Source organism: Bidens hawaiensis, unplaced genomic scaffold (genome assembly GCF_021521415.1).
Source record: "Bidens hawaiensis isolate Kalapana, Puna unplaced genomic scaffold, B.hawaiensis_p1.1 tig00000055_1, whole genome shotgun sequence".
Taxonomy (NCBI): domain Eukaryota; kingdom Viridiplantae; phylum Streptophyta; class Magnoliopsida; order Asterales; family Asteraceae; genus Bidens; species Bidens hawaiensis.
In genome coordinates this window covers 789,359-812,008 of record NW_027491016.1, presented here as the reverse complement: position 1 = coordinate 812,008, position 22,650 = coordinate 789,359, and the positions used below count along the sequence as shown (strand labels likewise).

Sequence of the window (22,650 nt, the reverse complement as noted above, 5' to 3'; positions counted from 1 at the left end):
GAGTGTATTGAGTACATCCAATGCTTTCCTTTGAGCTCCCTGCACAAATGTAAATTACAATGAAGAAGCACAAACCAGCCCTGCCTAATTACAAGAAAACAAAAGACTATTAGCATAAAGAAAAGAAAAGAGAAGAAAAAGACCCCAACATCTTAGTTAGTTTTAGGCCTCCGGGCCCTACTTGTAATGTTTTCCTTCTAAAAGCATTTGTATCTGAGTCTATATATCTATACTTTCCATAAATTATGGAAGAAAAAAAAATAGAAAAAACAACTAAAACACCATTATATTGGATTGTTTATTGTAGAAAATTATATAGAATTAAAACTAAAGTAGGCTTCTATATTTAGAGGCTCATATTCAACCCCTTATATTTTGTTGTGATGGTATAAAAAGGAGAAAAAAATAATAAAATAACAATTTCATTCTATCTCTACGATTGACATTGAGAGTTGGATGCTTTATGTTTTTGAAAAGTAAACAAATTTAAAGAAAAATGTATTTTTTTTAATTAAATTAAAAAGATAAGTTAGAGGGGTCATGTTATTCTACAAACGGGGATAAAAATTAGATCGATGAGAATGATTTGTAGCCACAAAACAAAACCCCTTAAAATCCAATTTGCCTAAAAATAATTAAAAAAAATCACAACTCAGAAATAAAAAAAGACACGATATCAAGGAAAAAAAATCATTGTGTTTTTTTTATTTATCATTGTGTTTTTTTGTTTATTTTCATCATTGATTGCGCTTTTTCTTCCTTGACATTGTGTCTTTTTTTTTTAGAAAAATTGGTCTTTATTGGCCTCAACTATTCCATTTTGGTCGGCGCTAGTCATAACTATCATTTTGGCTGGCAAAGGTCCCAACTTTCACATATGTTTCTTCCACCAGTCCACGACTAACGGAGTACTAACTCCGTTATGTCATTCCTGACGTGTCCATCCTACTTGTCAAAAACATATGGCATGACAACCTACGTGGATACTAGTTTTTATATAATAATTTTACATTCATAATCAAAATCCCCAATTATCTCCTCCACCAACTCCAGCGACGGTTCTTTTCCGGCAACCAGAGAAAGAGATCGCTAGCCATCCTCCAAGATCTGAACTCTTCACCACCAACCCCCCCCCCCCCCCATTTATCATATATGAATCGGGTTCCTGAATCGGAACACGGGGTTGGGTTGACGGAAAAACGGGACGAGGCGATTGGATACGAACTAAGATGAATAACGAATATGGGGGAGACGGCTCGAGCAGATTCAAAACTCCGCAAGCATGATGGTGGTGATGCACGGAGATGATGGTGGCCGGCCGCCCTGCCGGAGATGGAGGCTGACGAATTGGTGCATGTTACGGAAGCAAAACAGAAGTGTGAATCATAATGAGGTCGTAGTAGACTAGTAGTGGTATGAGATGATGATGGACACGGTGGCCGGAAATGGTGAACATGACGATGGCCGATGCGGCGTTGGGCGTTGGGCGGTGGTGGTGGTGGTGGGGGGTGGCGGGAGTAGCGGTGGGACGGTGGTGTGGGGAGGTGGGTTTGAGTTTGATTGCTGATGACCGTCGTTTGAATCATTCAAAAACCTAATTAACCTAAGCAGCTAGGGTAAGTCTGGTATTGTATCCACCAGGAGTATGTGATCAGTGTGAAATGAAATCAATTTCTAAACTTATGAAGTAATTCAATTAAAGTGCTGATCACACTAGCAATTGGTTTATATGTTGTAACAAGCAAGCAAGTAATCACGTGTTCAATCAATTAACAAAGACAAATCACACCCGGGAATCCAAGTAATTAACCTAACAGCAAACTCATGCAACTTAACAGATTAACAATCACTGATTAACACCGATTGACTAACTAGACAAACCCTAGGCATCAACGCTTACTAACACACGGCACTGGTTATCAAACAGTCCCTGCCAGTGTGACTCAACTAAGGGAAAGCGTATGCTTCATCACATTCAACTAGTCAAAACAATCCTATAAGCAATTATCATAGCAACTGGCACAATAATCGTTCTGATTGAAATAAACCTAAACCGACTGAGTGCACAATAATACTAGACATCAATACTCATAATTAATCAAAGATCATTACAATCAATTCATTATAAATACATGAGAAAAACTGAAAGATACAATACTCTACATCCCGGGTATGACTCGAAGAAACTAGCCGCGCATCGGCATCTTTCGGGCTCGGTTATGATCTGGTAGGCCATGTAGGATACTTAGAGATGATTGGGGATGATCGGGACTTGCTCTTCTGCTCTGGAAATCGCCTCGAAGGTGAAGAATGGTGTCTAGGTTCGTCAAAACGAATATAACATAAAACCCTAAATTTCCCGTCTGTGCGTAACCTCATTTTTGGATTCCTCTCGTCGAGAAACCCGAAATTCATATATTATGGATTCCGTAACTCATTTTCTAGCCCAGGATATGCTCGTTTTACTTCCTGGTCGCTTTTTGTGAACCCATCTTGTTCAGTTTTAGCATCGGCTTTAGGTTTCTCATCCAAACTCCTCCCGAATCCTTGTAACACTTCATAAGACTTCAATATTTGCTCCGGTCTTCCCGAGATATCATTCCATGCTCGTAAAAGTCTCCAATTTAGCATCTTTAACGATCAATGACCTGAAACACACAAGCACGTATGAAGTACCAAAGTTCTAACAATATACTAAACAATACTACATAATTAACACACTAATATATGTACAAAATACCCAAACATCACATCCCCACACTTATCTTTTGCTTGCCATCAAGCAAAACTCTAAAGCAAACATCAACCGCCATCATAGTTTAATCAATTATCACCATTAATACTAGCAAGGTTTAAGGTCATACCCAGTTTCCCAGGCTGACATTTTCTAGATTGACAACCCACAAATAAAGTTAATGTTACCATAAAACTATGGAATTGCCTAGAAAGTGTACTTTGTTTCCGGTTAGGGCATACATGTTCAAACCCCTTACACTATCAACACTCTACTCGGTTAAATATCTGGACTGACAAAAGATGTGCCAGTATATGTCTCTGCCCTCATTATACCTAATATGAGTTACAACTTAATATGCTTGTAGGTCAGTCTTATCTCCACCCATTAACCATCGGTTGCATAAAGACTCGGACTAGGGTTTTGCTAAGGCTTAGGTTTGGGTGCGGATTAGGCTTATTTAGTAACTCAAGTTGATGAAACCCAGTTAAACAAACCAATATACAGACTCACGAATACAAACGAACTAATTACATAATCAACTGCTATTTACAACTTAAATACTAACTTATAACTTCTTTTTGTCTTTTCCCTGATTTTCAATTTTTTTTTTGCATCAATACTAACTGAAATGACTAATAATTACAACTCAGAACTTAACAACTTTACAACTCGTCTGACTAAGTACAACTCGATAAGGAACTGGATTTCATCACACGGGTAAAAATAACATAAAGGCCAAGGCTGAAATGGTGTGTAATGTTCAGTTTAACAAACGAAAAGGAATAAGGTCCAAACAGGCTCCTAGGGGATAATGTCGGGTAAGGAATTTATTTAGTGAGGAAAGTATGTAGGGAATGGGTTTTCTAAAGTCCTAATCTCCATACAGGTGGTGGTATTAAGATCTCGAAAAGCATGTGACAAGCAAGTTCTAATTCTGTAAAACATACCGATTTCCCTCAATAAATGGTAAAACATGTTTTATATCTATTATATAATATGTGTATTAAGTATATGAGCCAATCTCACAATATGTCTAGAAATATGGGCTACCGATATGAAACATGTATACCCGTCTCCTTGACTCGTTATCCCGGCCTAAACGATTCCATTTTTCAACTTCTCATTTTAAAAACATTTGTCGGGAAAACTATCGAGAAGCTGAAAAACCAACCATGACCAAAAATCTCTAACTTGGCATTAATAGCAATAAGTGACAGTTAACAACTTAAGTTTCTGAATACTGTTCGAGGTACTATCGGGCAAAAAAATTTCAATTTTCCCCCATCCCCACACTTGAGGTTGACATTGTCCTCAATGTTAAAATAATAAAACAATTAATAATCATTTGGGGGACGGGGTTGAACTGACAGTTTGACCACTTAAAAACTCGGGGAACAAATGTGATGAACTAAAGCAAAATATACAATTACATTTCTACCAACTAAACTAAAAAATAAAAAATACAACTAAAAAATAGTTTATGAAACCGAAATCACCTGATAATAATGACAATGCAATGCTAACAAGGCCCACAACTCTCAACACACTTGTGACACACGTATCCACCACACAAATCTCGAGACATGTATAAGTAACCACTCACAAGTATAAGACTTAGGTCTTTCGAGAGTTAATATTATTATTATATTATAAAAATCATTACCGAGCTGAGTTAGTCAATTTCATAAAAAGTTTTGTTAATTAATTAAAAATAATAAAGGACCTAACTCACTTTCGTAGGAATCACGGTTGCATTTAGCGTATGCAACAAGCCCTTTAAACCCCCCGGTAGCTCGGGTGGACGAGTGAGGTCTCGTGAGGGTTTATAGTGAACACACCCACAAAGTTCTAAAGGAAACGCAAACAAATATAAAAATATACAGATCAAATACAACAGACAAGGTGGGAGGGCTGTTATATATAAATATTATTATATTATTATTACTTATTTATTTTAAATATTTTTTTTCATTTTTTTAAGAGATCCGTGGACCTATCGCGTAGCGCGATGGGTCAGGTAAGCACATGTCGCGCTACGCGACCCAATTAATTCAAATTAGGGTTTGGACCCCATCGCGTAGCGCGATGGGGTTGGTCTTGGCGTCATCGCGCTACGCGATGACGTCAGATGTCTGGGAAGTCCCAGCCACCATCGTGTAGCGCGATGGTGAGCTGTCCAGGGCCATCGCGTAGCACGATGGTCCCCAGTGAATAGAAAGTTTTTGCCGAATTGGGGTCGGGCATTTTCCGACCCAGTCACTTTTCGACATCCCGACAACACCCTGAACATGCTTCCGAAGTCGGAATTTGCAATACTTACCTGGAAAGCCGTGAAATTAACCAATTACTTACCGAACCTCCGAGACGCGCACTGCATCAAAAGCCTCCTCACAGTTGAGATATGCTGCACAGAACTCGAGACCAAAGTCAAACAACGACACAACAAAAAGAAAATAAAATGGAACACACTTACAAACCCCGGGTTGCCTCCCGGTCAACGCTGAATTGTGTGTCTACAGCTCGACAATGCCTCGAATTCCTCAAGTATTTTCATAAGCCGATGAGGTCACCATTGAACTCATCAATTCCTTTTCTCTCATTCCCTTCCTTGCTGTCGGTTTCTCACCATCTTTCATCTTAATGACTCTTTCATTCCATCCTTTTCTCTTCATGCTACTTTTCAGCTCGTTCCTGTCATTTACAAAACATCCCTCTCTTGTATGATTTGTGCATGATGGTACACACTTGTCAACAAGAGGGTTAGTAGCATTTTCAAACAATAATAATCGCTTAACACGGTTCCCGCACTTAATGCCCAAAAATCCCTCAGCACAATCAATTACCGCATGTGCTGTTGCAAGGAATGGCCTACCTAGTATGACTTCAGATTGTTTAATATTACCCTTAGCATAATCAAGTACAAGGAAGTCAACTGGGTAACTAAATTCATCCACTTGAACCATTACATTAGTGACCATGCCCCGGGCTTGTGTATGAGTTTGATTCACCAACACCACGGTGGTGTTTACACTTTCTAACGTGCCAAACTCATACTGATCATATAAACTGCCGGGCATGACACTAACACAAGCTCCAAGATCTAGAAGTGCCCGATCAGTTTTAAAATCACCAATTTGAATTGATAAAAATGGCACTCCCGGGTCTTGGAGTTTACTTGAAGTGGTATTATCCTCCACCTCCTCATCTCCCGTATTAGTCAATTTGACATTTAAACATTTTTCACAAGTGCAGTTTTCACAAAAAATTAATTCATCTGTTTTTAATTTCACTTCATTTTGGAAAACCATGTCATTTTGACCAACACCTTCATTCTCATCACTAACATCATTCACCACTACTTCAACAAACAGCGGTGGCGACTCAACTTCAACACAAGTAATTTCAAAATGAGGTAAAAGACTTACCACGTTGATGTGCACATTATTTCCTTTCTTAGAGCTTGAGCTAGCATGTTGCGGGTTTACTGTGGTATCGCTTGGTAGTTGACCCGCGTTCTTCTGAAATCTTGACACGTCTGCTGCAAGCTGACCAATCTGCTTTGACATTGCTTCTGCTGACTTGTCTCTCAACTCGAACTGTCTCTGAGTTTCCTTCTGATTATCTGTCACAAGTTTCAACAATGCATCGAGTTTTGAATGAACTGACTCGTGTGAATTTCCTGAACTACCCTTCTGCTGGTCCTGATTCTGATAACTCGACGAACTGTTACCCCAGTAACCATCTCTGTTATATCCTCGACTGTTATACTGACTGTTCGAACCACCCTGACGGTAGCTGCTCTACTGTCGGTTCTGACTGGACCCCTGAAAGTTCGGGTTCGACTGGTTCGACGCGTTCCAGTATTTGAAATTCGGGTGATTCCTTAGGCCCGGGTGATAAGTGTTCGAATTGAACCCTTGGCCCTTGGACTCCCCGTACGCGTAACTGACTTCCTCCTCGTTGGGATACTCGTCCTCATCAAACTCAGGGCAATTTTTTGTCTTATGCCCCAACTCACCACACTCTGCACAAACCGGGAACTTCACCCCGACTTTACCAACCTCTTTCTTTTTCTCTCGTCTATAAACCGCGAGTTCCCTTTCCAATTCCGCAATTCTTTCTGACTCGCTCGAGGCTGATTTGACTGATCTGGTGACCCCAACTTTTCTTCTTCGGTCTGCAGCTGCCCCTGCCTTGGAATCTTCACTCATAAACTCCAAAAATTCCCAATCATCTTCCTCGGGTTGATTCAACAACTGACCATTACACGAAGCTTTCAAATGCTTTCTGTCTTCATGCGTCAGCCCGTCAACGAAACACTTAACCAACTCCCATAACTCAATCTGAAAATGCGAGCACTTCCTAATCATTTCCTTGTAACGAGTAAAGGCCCCGTGAAACAACTCACCCGGTAACTGTGAAAAATGTCTAATCTCCATTCGGGCCTCGATAGTCTTCGATTGTGAATAGTACTTGTTAAGGAAAACCTGCTGTATCTCGGCCCAGCTCTCAATACTGTGCATCGGTAGCGAGTTGAACCAGTATTTTGCTTTGTCTTTTAATGAAAACTGGAACAACCACAACCGGACCTCATCTTGATCATAAGTACCATCACCAATAGACCCGCAAATAGCTGAAAAATCTGACAAGTGTGAATACGGGTCTTCTGATCCCAGACCGTGAAAATGGGGAACTATGTTGATGTAGGACGGACGGGATTTGAATGTCGGTTGTCCTTGTATGTGAACCTGTGGGACAATCGGTGAGGCACCATCTGAAATAGCCGGTCTGAACCGACTGTTAACACCCTGAACCGTAGGCCTGTAATTCCTTTGTCTGGCCCTCGGTTCCTCAAAACCTCCCCTGCTAACCTGAATCGGCTGTCTGCGTTCCTCCCGAAATCTTCCAATACCAACCCGATCCGGATTTCTGTTCCTCCACCTGTTACCTCTCGCCCTAACCGGTTCCTCAACCTCATCATCTGTGTTTCTCAGCTCAAACCCGTCATTCCCCGGTTCTTGTTCCTCCTCATCTCCCTCTTCTTCGTCTTCAGTATGGATACTGACATGGTCAAAATCTCTGATAATCTGCTGTCGGTGACGAGGGGTATTGTTCGGGACTGATAGTCCGGGTCTATCAAGGTTTCGGTTTCGGGATTGTCGGGCTGAATTTTGTGGTTGTGGATCAGTGTTTATTGGTGGTGGTAGGTCATTATTTGGTGGGTTCTGGTTATGTGGTGGGTTAGGCTCAGGTTGGAAAACATTAATTTCGGGTGGTGGGTTTTGGTTTTGGTTCATGTTCTAACCATCCATATATGGATGTCTGATCTGAGCTTGGTTCTGCCGAGCTATACGTTCAATCTCTGGCTCGTAAATCAGTGGGGAATTTCTTCCTGAATAGCGGGTGCGCATAAACCTGTTACCTGCACAAATAACACACTCCGCGTAAAATAGGAAAATAAAACTAAACTAAAAATAAAAACAAAAACTAAATTAAACTAAACTAAACAAAGAAATCAATTAATCACAAAAACACTAAGCGCACTAACTCCCCGGCAACGGTGCCATTTTGATGACATTCGTTTGAGTCATGCAAAAACCTAATTAACCTAAGCAGCTAGGGTAAGTCAGGTATCGTATCCACCAGGAGTATGTGAACAGTGTGAAGTGAAATCAATTTCTAAACTTATGAAGTAATTCAATTAAAGTGCTGATCACACTAGCAATTGGTTTATATGTTGTAACAAGCAAGCAAGTAATCACGTGTTCAATCAATTAACAAAGACAAATCACACCCGGGAATCCAAGTAATTAACCTAACAGCAAACTCATGCAACTTAACAGATTAACAATCACTGATTAACACCGATTGACTAACTAGACAAACCCTAGGCATCAACGCTTACTAACACACGGCACTGGTTATCAAACAGTCCCTGCCAGTGTGACTCAACTAAGGGAAAGCGTATGCTTCATCACATTCAACTAGTCAAAACAATCCTATAAGCAATTATCATAGCAACTGGCACAATAATCGTTCTGATTGAAATAAACCTAAACCGACTGAGTGCACAATAATACTAGACATCAATACTCATAATTAATCAAAGATCATTACAATCAATTCATTCTAAATACATGAGAAAAACTGAAAGATACAATACTCTACATCCCGGGTATGACTCGAAGAAACTAGCCGCGCATCGGCATCTCTCGGGCCTTGGTTATGATCTGGTAGGCCATGTAGGACACTTAGAGATGATTGGGGATGATCGGGACTTGCTCTTCTGCTCTGGAAATCGCCTCGAAGGTGAAGAATGGCGTCTAGGTTCGTCAAAACGAATATAACATAAAACCCTAAATTTCCCATCTGTGCAGACCATCGCGTAGCGCGATGGTCATATGACCATACCATCGCGCTACGCGATGGTAGGTAACCTCATTTTTGGATTCCTCTCGTCAGGATACCCGAAATTCATATATTATGGATTCGGTAACTCATTTTCTAGCCCAGGATATGCTCGTTTTACTTCCTGGTCGCTTTTTGTGAACCCATCTTGTTCAGTTTTAGTATCGGCTTTAGGTTTCTCATCCAAACTCCTCCCAAATCCATCTAACACTTCCTAAGACTTCAATATTTGCTCCAGTCTTCCCGAGATATCATTCCATGCTCGTAAAAGTCTCCAATTTAGCATCTTTAACGATCAATGACCTGAAACACACAAGCACGTATGAAGTACCAAAGTTATAACAATATACTAAACAATACTACATGATTAACACACTAATATATGTACAAAATACCCGAACATCAATGGCGGCGATGGGTGGGAGGTCGGAGTCCGATAGGGGTTTCTGATTCTCCGGTCCCACGGTGGCTGCCACGTAACGTTTTTTTGACAAATGAGATGGACACATCAGCAAAAACATAACGGAGTTAGTACTCCATCAGTCGCGGACTGGTGGAAGAAACGAATATTAAAGTTGGGAACGTTTCCAGCCAAAATGAAAGTTGGGACCAGCGCCAACAAAAATGAAATAGTTGGGACCAATAAAAACCAATTTTTTCTTTTTTTTAATATTATGTTATAATACTTAACATTGTGTTATATTTTGTTCGACATTGTGCTATATTTTGCGATCTATTGTCTCTTTTTTATTTATCATTGCGTTTTTTTTCCCATCATCGTGCTTTTTTTTCTAAGCATTACATCTTTTTGTCGTTTTTTGAACGGGAATGACAGGGTTTTAACTTTTCTCAAAGCTAGAAGCTCCAATGTTAATGCTCTAATAGTTTATTTATCTACTTCATCAATACTCTAATACTTTATTTATCTACTTCATTTATCCATTCAACAACGGCAACGTCTAATAATTAGAAAATAACTAATGTTTTCATCCAGCGCGTTGTGCCGAGGCAGGTCAGTAAAATCCGTGTGATGGTAAAACTAAAGCATTGTCGGTCCCAAACATTGAGGTGGTAAGTCGATGCGAAATCAGTCGGTTTTGGCTATGTGCATTATGGAATCAGAACTAAAACAAAAAATAAATAAATAAAAAATTGAGGTAGACCATTGGGGTGGCATCGGTTGGTAAAACTCGGGCATTGGTAAAACCTGAGCGTTGTCATTCCTTGGTATTGAGTCTATACAAATTTGGTCAGTCTTCGTCAAATTTGTTATGGTACAGGAACACAACGAAACAAAAAAAAACAAAAACAAATTTGGCATTCCGTCGGTTTTCGTTATGGTATCGGAACTAAAACAAAATGCGGTGAGTCAGCACGAATTAGGTTGTTTTCTGTCACGTTTGTTATGGTACCGAAACTAAAAAAACAAAACTGGTATTTAATCGGTGTACTGGAACAAAAACAAATGTTGTCGACCACTAAGGTGCCGCCAAGTGGCCCAATCGGATGCTTACGTCACTGAAGTTGTGTTTTATTATATATAATAAAATAATTAAAGAAGTGAACCAACTTTGACCAATTTGTCAACTTCTGTCTCTCAAGTTCACCGATTTATAAATGGGATCCGGAATTGCCAACACCTAACAGGCAATGACAACATTTATATGTTTCTATTACTTTCTTTCACTATCAAACGAATTTATTGTTGGGGTTTCGTAGGCCTTTTGTTTAGGCCCGATTTATTATTTGAAGTCTAAAGGACAGACGGGTGTAGGGTGGTTAGACCGAAGCCCGGCCCGGTTTAGATTTCTTGCTTAATAATTTTCTAGCCCTAGTTCAATCTCTATATGTACCGCTATGTACCTGTAATTATTTGTCACTCAATAATAGAATACCTAGTTGCCACCCGTGGACCCTAGGTCAGTTTAGACCGAACCACGTTAAATCCTCGTGTTCGTTTATTGCTTCCGTGTGTGTGTTCAGTTTCGTGTGTGTGCGTTTAATCCTAACATTTATAGGCTCTAACAGCATTGGAGATGACAAATAATCGACTCGTTTTTGTTTTTAAAGGATTACTGTATTTGTTTCCATCCTATAAAAAAATGGTACATAGCTCAGTGTGACCTTAGAAATTAGCATAATTTGTATAATGTTTTAAACAAAACTTGCTTCTTCTGTAACAAATTTTTCATTCAAATAGATTATAATTCAGAGATCTTGACACATTCATAATCATCAAAATAAAAGAAGCAATGGATCTTTGGATAACAAAAAAATTACAAGACGTGTCGAATTTACACAAAAGAGAGAAGTACATATATGAATAAGTTGCGAAATGAGACTGATCAAATAGACGTCCGCCACTTGCTTAACACAAACTTCATGAGTTTTTCTAGTTCTACAAGCTCCGAAAGCATACGTTATCAATTGCAAACTTACAGTTGAGACACTTGTATATTATCTGGTTCCACAGATTCATACCACACCTACTGCATTGACCATCACCCTCCATCCCTTGATCAAGTGAGAGAGGATGTGGGTGACCAGGAGTCTTATAAACACTTCCAAACTTAAGGTTTGAAAACAAATAAATGCTTTCTCCATTGATGGAATAGGATTCCCTTTCACAGCAAAGTATTAAAGGAGCACAAGCAGAATGCACCGACTGAGCACACTTGTAACAGTAATAGAAACACATATGGGGATTCAATTCGTTCTCACAAATTTCACAAAAGTATTCACTTTTGTGATTTTCAATTGGGAGGTAACTCAACTTCAAGGGATGTTTGTCATAAGCATGTCTGACTGTCTCTGGCAACAACAAAGCACACTTCGGATGTATATATACACAACACATGCGACAGCTGTATGCCAGCCTATCATCGACACTTTCGAGACACATAAAACATAAAGGCAAGGGAGAAATATATAGAGAAGGAATCTCCTTATCTATTGAAAGAATATGACCTGCGTGAGATTTATGTGTGATATTTTCCGGTATAAACCCACAAGTGACATCAACGAAGTAGTTACATTTGTTACAGCCATAAGCAAATCCATTGCAATGTAGGAGACAAACATCACAACGAAAAATGCCGAATAACTCATCTTGGCCTGAGAGAAATGACATTAGTAATAATGCATGTTGGGGGTGACCTGGATGGTTGTGTACTTCTGCTGGAAGCCGAGCACACCACTCATGAAAAGCAAAATTGCAAGTTTCATCGTCATTGGCCCCACACTTGTAAAAGGGCATCTCCATTATCGGTCTCACACATCCATTGCTCAATAGCTCTATCTTTTTCATTGGGTTATGACATGCCATCAATGAGTTGGCCTTTGATGAGGAGCTTGCACCATCTATCCATTGCATATTAACTAATATTAGCTCATGACGATGCGTACTTACCATGTCATAAGTTGCCGGTCCAATTTCTTTGACAAATAATTGTCTGGATATATTGTAAGTTTGATCAGGAAATGGTAGATGGACAAGATGTGTATAGTCGGCATCTTCAAAATTTTTAATCGTGTGTACTCTACCTGAAAGAATGGAAGCGAATAGTTATTCGTTTGCATGACCTATATAATATTTAAATGGAAGAAATCACATATGCAATTGTTTACTCACTTATAGACAGGATGGACATGAATGACTCTTTTCTTGATGTTGCACAATTCAAATGGGCATAGTAAATACACTTTTCACACTTATAAATCCAAAGATTTCCCCCTTTTCTATAAAAATCACCATTGCATACTCTACATGTAGGGTTATATTTAGCTTCTTGTTCTTCTTTCGGGAAGGAATAAGAAAGAGTGAGCGGATGTGTATGGTGAAAGATATCATTAGTAGTCTGTTGAATTAACAAACTTTTTGGTAGGAAAGCACAATCACTATGTATGGAAAAGTTAGAACATATTACGCATTGAAAAAATATCCCTTTATGTTCCTCCCCACAAGCATTACATAGACATAAAATAGGTTTGGAGATGAGAGGCACTAGTGGGTGTGGGTGGCTAGGGTGATGGATCATTTTTTTGTCCGCTTCCACACTACAACTTATATCAATGCGAAAATAACAAGAATTAAAACACATATACCTAACTCCATGAGTGTTGTGTTCACTTTCACAAGAAAAGCATGTCCAATAGGACTGATATTCTGCATATTTAGCTTTTTTGAGGCGAAGACTATACATTATTTTTTAAGTTGATACATTATTTTCTTTTAGAAAAGATGAAGCACTCAACAAGCATTTTAAGTATTGATTTAATATCATTGAATTACTTACAAATTGGGGAAAGAATGTTTTGAAAATTAAAGCTGCTATTAAAAATAGTTTATGAGATATGTTATTCGTACACCCTTTGGTTATCCACACACACTACATACGGTCGTATAGGGGCTATACTATCGTATGGAACCCCACGTTAAAGAGTGTGTGGGTAAGTTAAGGGTGTGAATAACCAATGCCCAGTTGATAACTAAAATTTGTACGACATACAAAATGTACAATCGCAGTGTTATTGGAGTTACAGTATTATTTATAGCAAGAGAAAACAAGAGATCAGATGCTTATTAATGTATCATACAAGTCATGTGTCTTTTTTTAATTTTAATATATTATCTTTTTGTATAAAGGCACTCAATTATTGTAAGTATTGAAAATCTGGTATTAATTAAATATCTGTCTCGCCTATAAGAATAAGAAATATTAAATATCGTTAGTTACTTACAACTTGGGTAAAGAATGTTGTGAAAATTAGAGCTACTAATTTTTTTTTGGAACGACCAACTAAGTAACGTCGGATACTTCGTACGCGGCCTTCATTGGCTAAAGATAGCCCGAGCCGGCCACGAGTCCGGACGGACGGAGCCCCTAGCGGTCCACCTATTGAGGGATTCCCCAGATAAACCCCGACCCCCACGCCTGCCAAACGGCACGACAACGAGGAGCCGGTAAAACCGGGTGAGATCAGGACTCGAACTCTGGCAAGCCAGGGTCATCCCTTATATCTCCCATATAAATTGGTGATAGTGAGGTTGGAACCCTCTATCTCTCACTAGTAAAGTGAGTGCTCTACCATTGAGCCACATCCAATTTATTAAAGCTACTAATTAAGTATTAATATTATTGATTTCAAATCTTACATTCTTTCTAAAGCTATTTATTTATTTAAGCATCTTAAACTTACATTTAAGTATCTTAAACAGAGATAAAGTGAGAGCATAAACGAACTTTGTATATATGTATTACTTTATTAGGAGTTATGGTCTTGTGGGCTCTAGACTTGGGCTATGTAATCTAACAATGTGCATTATTAGGCATAGCAACTTGGATGGATTCGGGTTATGGGTTAGTATGGCTTTGTGTCAGAACGGGTTTTGAGCAAAACGAGTTCAAATTAAAACGAGTTCAAAGTAAAATGAATTCGGGTCGAAACGTATTCTTAGCAAATTGAATTCGGGTCACTACGAGACGCTTTGAAAACATATATTCGTACCAAAAATAGATGATCTTATGGCAGTCACAATAGGCTCCCCATAACGAGTCTCATTTCTAACTCTTAAGAGCATTTACAATTGGTTTTTCAAATTTTATGAGTATGTTATCTATTTATTTTTTATGGTGTAGTTGTAAGTCAAGGAGATGAAATGTTTAATATTCATGAGCAACTTTAATGAATCATTCTTCATAACTTTTATAATATATTTTTTAAAGTGATTGTGAATGGAGAAAAAAAATTTAAGAGCGTTCCCAGCTCATTTCCTATAATATCCATATAATTACACTAAAAATCACCGCATATTCAGCTCATTTTCTATCATATCCATATAATTACACTAAAAATCACCACATATTCTCTGGTGTTTTCAATTAAATAATATTTTATCTATACTTTTATCATTATTTTTTCTCTCTTCTCTACTCACAATCACTTTCAGATATATTAAAATTTTACATGGTGTAAACAGCAAATCAAGTGTATCTAGATTTCACTTTGGGTTGTGACAGTAATGAATTTGAAACATTCGAAAATGAGGAAAAAAATGCACGATCAAAAACACTCACCCAAGTAAATAAACTAGTTCGACTTGTTTAAGATTTGTACGGCTTGATTCGCAGTTAACTGAACGATATATTTACTTCAAACTATTTTGGTCAGCCTAGTCTAACAGGTCCGACCAATCCGGACGATTTGATTTATCGTTTTTTAAAATCGTAGTTGGCAGTTCAACCCTGACCTTTTCAACATAACTAATCAATTTAGCAAGTAGAAATACAAAATTATAATTAAAAGTATTAAAAACTCATCTATTAGCTTTTTATACTTGAAACCAAAGCATCAAAACCCTCTAAATCCAATCGCCCTCATCCAGTGATGATTTACCAAGCCATGTCAGCAAGGGCAACATAATCGCCATAACGAATTCACGACTTCATATTAACCCGCAATACAACAAAAGACTACTTCAACAATAAGAAAGATATCACCGAACCCACCTCAAGAAAACAATTACTACGATTAATGTAAGAATCATGCCTGCATATTTAATCCACTGATCAACTCTATTGCGCCTCTCAATGATCCTTAATACTGAATTCGATAGCCCGAGTGTGTTGAGTACATCCAAGGCTTTCCTTTGAGCTCCCTGCACAAATGTAAATTAGAATGAAGAAACACAGACTCAGCATCTATAACTATGCTACAACTATTAGAATATTGAACTAGAAAAACCTTTAAGCGTTCTCTTTGTTCAGAATATTTAGCAAGAATGGCGGTTCCAGTAGCAGTTGCTTCTTCCAACATTCTTGAAGAGTTGCGTGCAGACTCCATTGCTTGTGCTTCCTCATCAAAAATCCTCAAGATATGAGACGATTCACCATTCTGAACCACAGTTTTTTCACAATTGAAATTAGTAATTCTGTATATATGAAATTAAATTAGTGTGACACAAGTCCACAACAAGAAACTTATTAATTTATTTACTTACAGTTCTTCCAAGCAATTCTGCCCTCTCTTGTGCTTCTTGCATCCTCCTTTGCTGCCTCTGCATACAACGGTCTAAACTTTCTCTCAAAGATTCAGCTTCTTCGGCTACTTGCTCCACTTTTCTGACAGATTGCATCATTTTATCAATATGTTGTCAAAGCTTAAATTGCAATAAAAAACTTCGATAGTTCATACCGGGTGTGCACAGTTCGCTTTGGGTCGGTTTTGGGCTAAAACTGAAACTTTGGTTTTTGAGTTATTGAAAGCTGTTCGGTTTGGGTTCTGTTTCATTTTTTTGTTTTGCCATTTGAGTTTGAAAAGTTTGGGCAAAAAAAAAAAATTGTTCCAAAATAATGAATTTGGGCCTAAATGATTTCGTTACTTAATAACAGATAAATATACATTTGGGCTAAAATATTTTAAATTACATATTTATTAAATTCTAATTTATTACTTAAATTAAAAGTAAAAAATGAAAATCTATTGATTCTGTTTGGTTTGGTTTTTTTATAACATGAAAAACAAAACCAAACCGTAAGTTCGGTTTTACAAAAATATGAAACCAAATCATCGGTTTTTGTAAAACCGAACTTACGGTTTCGGACATGTGTTTTCGGTTTCATGCACACCCCTAGATTTCATAGTTGTCATTAATCTGTGTTTCAAACATATTCTTCCCTAGAGTGTAAAGTTGAATTCAAAAGTCCTAATTCACAGTTCCTGTTAGTTCGAAGTGCGAATTCCCGATCGCCACAACTGATTTAACGAGGCCGAATTTTGGCACAGATATCTAATTCACAGTTTCAAAGCCCTAATTTACACTTCCTCTACGTTCTGAGCACAAATTTTATGCAATTAGGGTTACAGATGACCACAATTGATTCACGAAGTTGAATTTTAGCATAAATATCTTATTCCGAATGAATCATGCTAATTTTACACAATAACTTCGGTTAATTTTGCATTAGATTCGAACGGCAACCAAAATTCAGATCGAACATCGGAACAGAAACGAAAACGAACCTCTTCCACAGATCACGCTGAGGTTTTAATGCGACGGATCGCCAGATCGCGTCCATCTCGGAGCATAGGGTTTGGATTTGACCGATGTCTCTCCGGACGGAAACTGAGAGCTCCGGCGAGTCCATGGCGGCGGCCAGACGCTCGAGACGTTCCAGATCATCTCTGGTTTTCAGTAGCAGCCGCCGTGATCTCTGGTACAGGTCCGATAGCGTTGTTCCTCCGCCTTCAACCGCCATTGATGACCAACAAGAAGCTTAACTGATTTAAGAGAGATGAGAATAGTATAGTTTAAGCTTTTTGTTTCTAGTATTGGCAGTTTAAGTCCTCATGCTTTGTGTTGGTTTGTTGTTCTGGGGTGCAAACAAGACGAGCCGAGCCCGAGCTCGACCGATCTCTATTTCTAAAGCTCAAGCTTGACTCGTGAGTAATTTTTAAAGCTCGACTCGTTTACTATTTGGTGGTCATTTTTATATATTTATAGTTGTTATTATATTTATATATATATATATATAATTTAGTTTTATACATAGCATAATATATGTTATAAAAAACCATCTTTAATATTATACATGATGAATGAATCAAATAAAATTTTTAAAAGATTCAATTTTTAATATGTGGCATCTCTCGTGATACCCTTTAAGCTATGCGTTGCAGGTTAACGCCCATCATATCAGCACCTTCCGGGTTAGTGTCTTAGTGAGCACGTAAGAGAGAAGGGACACCATGTGTGGCAACTAATCAAAACCCCCCATTTGAAGGGGGCGAAGCCAGCCCACAACAAATGATCTTACCATCACTCGTGCATGTTACTTGTCGCACATCAACTACGTATATTTGTACCAAATGTTCACGAACATAAACGAAGATAACTTTCAAACCATGGAAACTGATGGTGCCTGATTCAAGATAAAATTCCATTGAAACTTGATTCAGACAATTTTGATGGTTTTTTTTGTTTAATTTTCTGATATTCAAGTTTTCCTTGGTGGATGTTCTTAAAACATCTAGTTCCTACACTTCCTATAACATGACACCAAGCCTTCACCCGAAAGTTGAACTCCGGTTACCCGTAGCAGGAAAAGCTTGCCGCCGCCTACCCAACTGAAAATCACCACTCCTTTCACCACCACCCTTCTTTTCCCCTTTCCCATTATTATTACTACCATCACCATCTTCCCCATCGGACCCGTCTTCCCCAAACCACACTTCTTTCCTAGCCTCCGCATAGTCAAACGGTTTTACCTCCACAAGCCCATCGGAACCACCATCCTCTGCCCCCGGGTTTGACATTTTCATCTTGTTAGCAGTTTCTACACACTTCTGGGAGCTTGATGAAAGACCCGACAGCGGGACGGCCCCCTCGTTTCCATCCTTTTCATCGGAACAATCGGAATCGGAATCCAACAATATCACATTGTTTTCACCTTCCGTTTTCCGCTCACTACCCTCATCGTTTCCCGGTTTTTCCTCTTCCTCCTCAACATCAGAATCAGAATCCAGCATAATAACATCAGTTACCGGTTCAGAAGCCAGGGGCAAAACCGGACTTTCTTGAGGTGTAGAGGGTCTTTCTTTCGCAACAGAATGTGAAACCTCGGTTTTTTCAGCGAAAGAACGGAATGGGAGTGACACAGAAGATTTGATCTGTTCAACCTTAATCTCCTCGGTTGCCTGTTAACAAACGTAAGCTTAGCAAAATGACTAAAATACCCTTCAAGCAAAAACAAAGCTCCAACCTTTGATTCAAGATTGAACTTTCTCTTTCCTGCTGTGTTTCCAAACATGGCTCCAAAGGCACGACTCGGTTTCTTTTGGACCTCCATGCTTACTCTCGAACCCTGCATATGAAAATAATATCATTTTACTTGAAAGAATCTTTAGTTTTGCATAAATAGAAAGAACACAGGCTAATAACATACAGAAGATCCATCTAATTTATGGCTTTGATTCGCTCCAACGATAAAGTTTCCAACTTCCTTTTCAAACGAGTCGTCTTCACCAACATTACTATTACTTTCACCTGCAACTTCTTCACCATTATTAAGTTTAGCATTTCTTGCAGCCATCTGCACAGTTTAATAATTTTTCAAATAAAGTAAGCATCTTTATCTCGGGTTTTGCTTCTTTGTTTAAAAAGATTGAAACTTTGTAACTAAATTATAATTCAAGAAACTTCACCATTTCAATGTGTTCTTCCTTCAGCTTCTTGGCAACGGGTTCAAATGCAACCGCGTTCTGCATCGAATGCCTGATAATACTAACAACCGCACCAAGGTTTCGCTCGATGTACGATAGCCTCGACTTCAATACGTGGCGTAATTTTCCGGGTGTCACTGGCATTTGCTTTGCTTTATAAAATTGACAGATTAATAAACGAGTTAACATTTAATTTTAATAAAAAAAAAAGAAAAAGATAAAAGAATGATCATATTACCAATTTCGATTAGAACTTTGTTTGGCAATATATAACCCGTACTTTCATCTTCTGAACGAGCAATAACATCTCTCCACTGACAAAGTCCCTGCATTTGTCAATAATAAATCCTTCAAAATAATATTTTTAGTATCTTTTCAAAGAAAGGAAAAAGAAGAAATAACTTACTGCAATAATGGCAAGTTGCTGCCCACTGAGATCAGCAGCATGCAACCTAAAACAGCAACAATAACAAAAAAAATATATATGTTATAGTAAATGTCATTTATAAAATAATTTTGAATTGGAATCTATAAAATGCATCAAAAATCAAGTTGTAAAATTTGAAAATCATAAAAACAATCTACCCGTATATGTTTAGATATGAGTTCTCGGTCATAATCTCTTTCTGATAGAGTTGCATACATAGATTGTAACTGCGTTGGTATACCTGAACCGACAATTCTTATAATAAAATAATGAGCCCAGAAATTCAGTTGTTTTATTAAATTATGCATAAAATGAAGCTTAATTACCTCAACAAGTGGTTCTTCAGTGCAGTCGGGGCCTTTTGGTAATGAAAGCAGCCTTCTTTTCATAACATCATATATATACAAAAGATAATGTGTGTCTTCTCTGGCATATCTATTAAAATAAAACAGACCGCACACATAAATAATTTAAAATAAAAGACTATGTACAAAAAGGAAAAGGGGTAAATTTGTAACAAACAAGTTCTACCTCAGCATTTCTTTAGTCAACGGCCGTAGTCGCCAATCTGCATTTTGGTATCTGGAAAAAAAGCAAAAAAAATCAATCAAAAAATATGGATTAGAGTGAGTTACACTTTCGTTCATTAGATATAGAGTAAATTTCACTTGTCGTCCTTAAACTAAAGAAATAACAAAAATCATCCTTTATGTTCATATTTTATCACGTCCTTTACACTAATGACAGTTAATAATTTTCTGTTAAGTCCAATCATGTGTGTGGCACGTGAGGGCATTTTGATCAGTTTATTCGCAAATGGACCGGAAAGACGTACTGTTTATTTGCAGCGACATCACAAAAGTGTCTCAATAGATACTCCAGAGAATTCCTCTCCAAGTTTAACACCTTTGATGCCTATACAACTTAAAATTCGCTCACGTCAAATTAAATCCAGTAAATAAATAAACGAATGAAGAATACTAAAAATGAGATGAATATTAACCTGTCCGGTATCAAACATGTTGCAAACGTATATACCAAAGTCACGTTGTAGCCATATAATATCCCGATCAGCTCCATGCAAAACCTGATTACTAATAATATTAGAGTGTTATAACATACTTGAAAATTTTATACAATATTTGCTTCAAGCAATAAATGAGTAATGACCTTCCTTCTGGTAGGATCCTTAAAAACCTCTCGTAGATACGGGCCGATTTGAGCCCGTAGTTTCAATGTGTCCACAATAAAATCTTCTGTTCTTGTAGATATTTGCATCAAGCACGTTAACCCTTGAAACGAACGATATTGATTGTGTTCCAAATCAACCTAAACAACCCAAAATAATAATATAAACCACATGCACAATAATAATAAATTAATAATTATTAAAATATGAAGACATTTTTTGAAGTTGAATATTTCAATATTGTGGCTTGTATTATAATAATCGGATTTTAATTGCATAAAGCCATAAAGAACTTCTACTTCTTAGATACTAATCCGCTAATGTATGCAGTTTCATACCAGCTGCAGCAAAACTGATTATCGAACGAGAAAAGAGAATTACATAATCACCCTTGACCCTTCCTCTAATCTAATTCGAGAGGCTTTCAGTATATTGTTTTTCCACAATAGTATAAAACTTAATAGAAGAGATTACCGCAAACTCATCGGCATCACGCAACTTAGCAGCTAACTCCTTCAAGTCCTTCACATCTTGTACAAGCTTGAAAGATGTGCTTTCAACCGGAGGCGGTTTTACCGGCTCCACATCACTAACCGTCCTATCAATAAAATCCATGACCGAAAGTTTCTCCTACATAAATACAAGAAGTAAATCCTATTATTAAATTTCTACTAATGATCATACATAAAGTACTAAACGTGCTTCAATAACCGAACCAAAACTAGAAACAAATCAATAACATAACAAAACGAACTCACCAACGGGTGAATAAACCTGGACCCATCCTCACTCTTCTGCAACCAAACATGCTCAAACGGCTTATTATCATTATTCACCACTATCTTATACGCATCCTGAGGCCTACGTATCGACGCTACATGAAACGGAACTTTCGCCTTCGGCGTCCCCACCGCATTCCCATCTCGCAAAACAACTTTAACCGACGACGAATCACCCAACTTATTATCATTAACTAACCCTTTCTGAAACCCACCATCACTAACTACATTCTTAACCCTAACCCCTGTCTCCTCTTCTTTTTTCCTTATCGTCATAAACGCGTCAACCGAAGCATCAAATCTTTCAAACAACTCATCATTAAAGTTAACCAACCAATCATAAGCTCCATCCCCATCATCATTATCACCAAAATTAGGTAAATTCACCTGCTTTTTGCCCGAAACTTGCTCGGCCGATGACCCGATTAATTCGAGTATCGATTGGGAAGATTTAGCAATTTCCTGAACTGGGTTTTTGAATTCGTCGAAATTGAAGTAAAAGTGAAAGTCTTTATTGCATGGGATGCTGCTTGAAGGGTTTGATAGGTTTGAAATTGAATTGGGGAAATTAGGGTTTTTGGTGGGTGATGTGAATTGCTTCAAGGCGTTTGATTTGCGAGATGGGTTTTGTAATTGGGGGTCTGGGGTGGTCCATGGATCCATTATTGAAGAGTTGATTGTGGGAATTTGATTACGGCATTGAAACAGGGGTTTTAGGGTTTAGGGGTTGTTTGGAATATGGATGAAATGTGTTTTGAGGGCAGGTGAGGTGAGGAAGAACAGTGAATGAATGAAAGAAAGAAAGATATTTGTTTCTTTACTTGTGTGAGTTAATGCACATTATTTAATAATAATTAATGTTTTAGAAATAGTTGGATACTAAGATTTA

At 38.0% G+C, this 22,650-nt stretch overlaps 2 protein-coding genes across 2 annotated transcripts; both read right to left on the bottom strand.

The window, feature by feature from the left end:
• Positions 1–15,567: 15,567 nt before the first annotated feature.
• On the bottom strand, positions 15,568–17,404 carry LOC143549434 (membrin-11-like). Its single transcript, XM_077040366.1, has 4 exons — positions 17,168–17,404; positions 16,146–16,266; positions 15,890–16,039; positions 15,568–15,803 (listed from the first exon to the last, which is right to left on the bottom strand). Exons 1-4 carry the CDS (start codon positions 17,401–17,403, stop codon positions 15,642–15,644), a joined length of 669 nt encoding a protein of 222 aa, XP_076896481.1. The 5' UTR covers position 17,404; the 3' UTR covers positions 15,568–15,641.
• An 807-nt stretch (positions 17,405–18,211) lies between these two features.
• On the bottom strand, positions 18,212–22,445 carry LOC143549049 (protein RRP6-like 2). The gene is made up of 14 exons (XM_077040084.1): positions 21,741–22,445; positions 21,457–21,612; positions 20,964–21,122; positions 20,797–20,880; positions 20,629–20,708; positions 20,325–20,375; positions 20,120–20,228; positions 19,952–20,034; positions 19,773–19,818; positions 19,605–19,692; positions 19,349–19,518; positions 19,090–19,236; positions 18,907–19,008; positions 18,212–18,841 (listed from the first exon to the last, which is right to left on the bottom strand). Exons 1-14 carry the CDS (start codon positions 22,422–22,424, stop codon positions 18,212–18,214), a joined length of 2,589 nt encoding a protein of 862 aa, XP_076896199.1. The 5' UTR covers positions 22,425–22,445.
• Positions 22,446–22,650: the final 205 nt, after the last annotated feature.

What these genes read in the sequence shown, in the direction of transcription:
- LOC143549049 (XM_077040084.1), bottom strand. Translation starts at nt 22,424, where the DNA reads ATGGATCCATGGACCACCCCAGACCCCCAATTACAAAACCCATCTCGC. An exon ending in ATAAATTAGATGGATCTTCT is followed by an intron (nt 19,009 to 19,089) that starts GTATGTTATTAG and finishes TTTCATATGCAG; the next exon opens with GGTTCGAGAGTAAGCATGGA. An exon ending in AGTTCAATCTTGAATCAAAG is followed by an intron (nt 18,842 to 18,906) that starts GTTGGAGCTTTG and finishes GTTTGTTAACAG; the next exon opens with GCAACCGAGGAGATTAAGGT.
- LOC143549434 (XM_077040366.1), bottom strand. Translation starts at nt 17,403, where the DNA reads ATGGCGGTTGAAGGCGGAGGAACAACGCTATCGGACCTGTACCAGAGA. An exon ending in CAGAATTGCTTGGAAGAACT is followed by an intron (nt 16,040 to 16,145) that starts GTAAGTAAATAA and finishes ACTGTGGTTCAG; the next exon opens with AATGGTGAATCGTCTCATAT. An exon ending in AACAAAGAGAACGCTTAAAG is followed by an intron (nt 15,804 to 15,889) that starts GTTTTTCTAGTT and finishes ACATTTGTGCAG; the next exon opens with GGAGCTCAAAGGAAAGCCTT.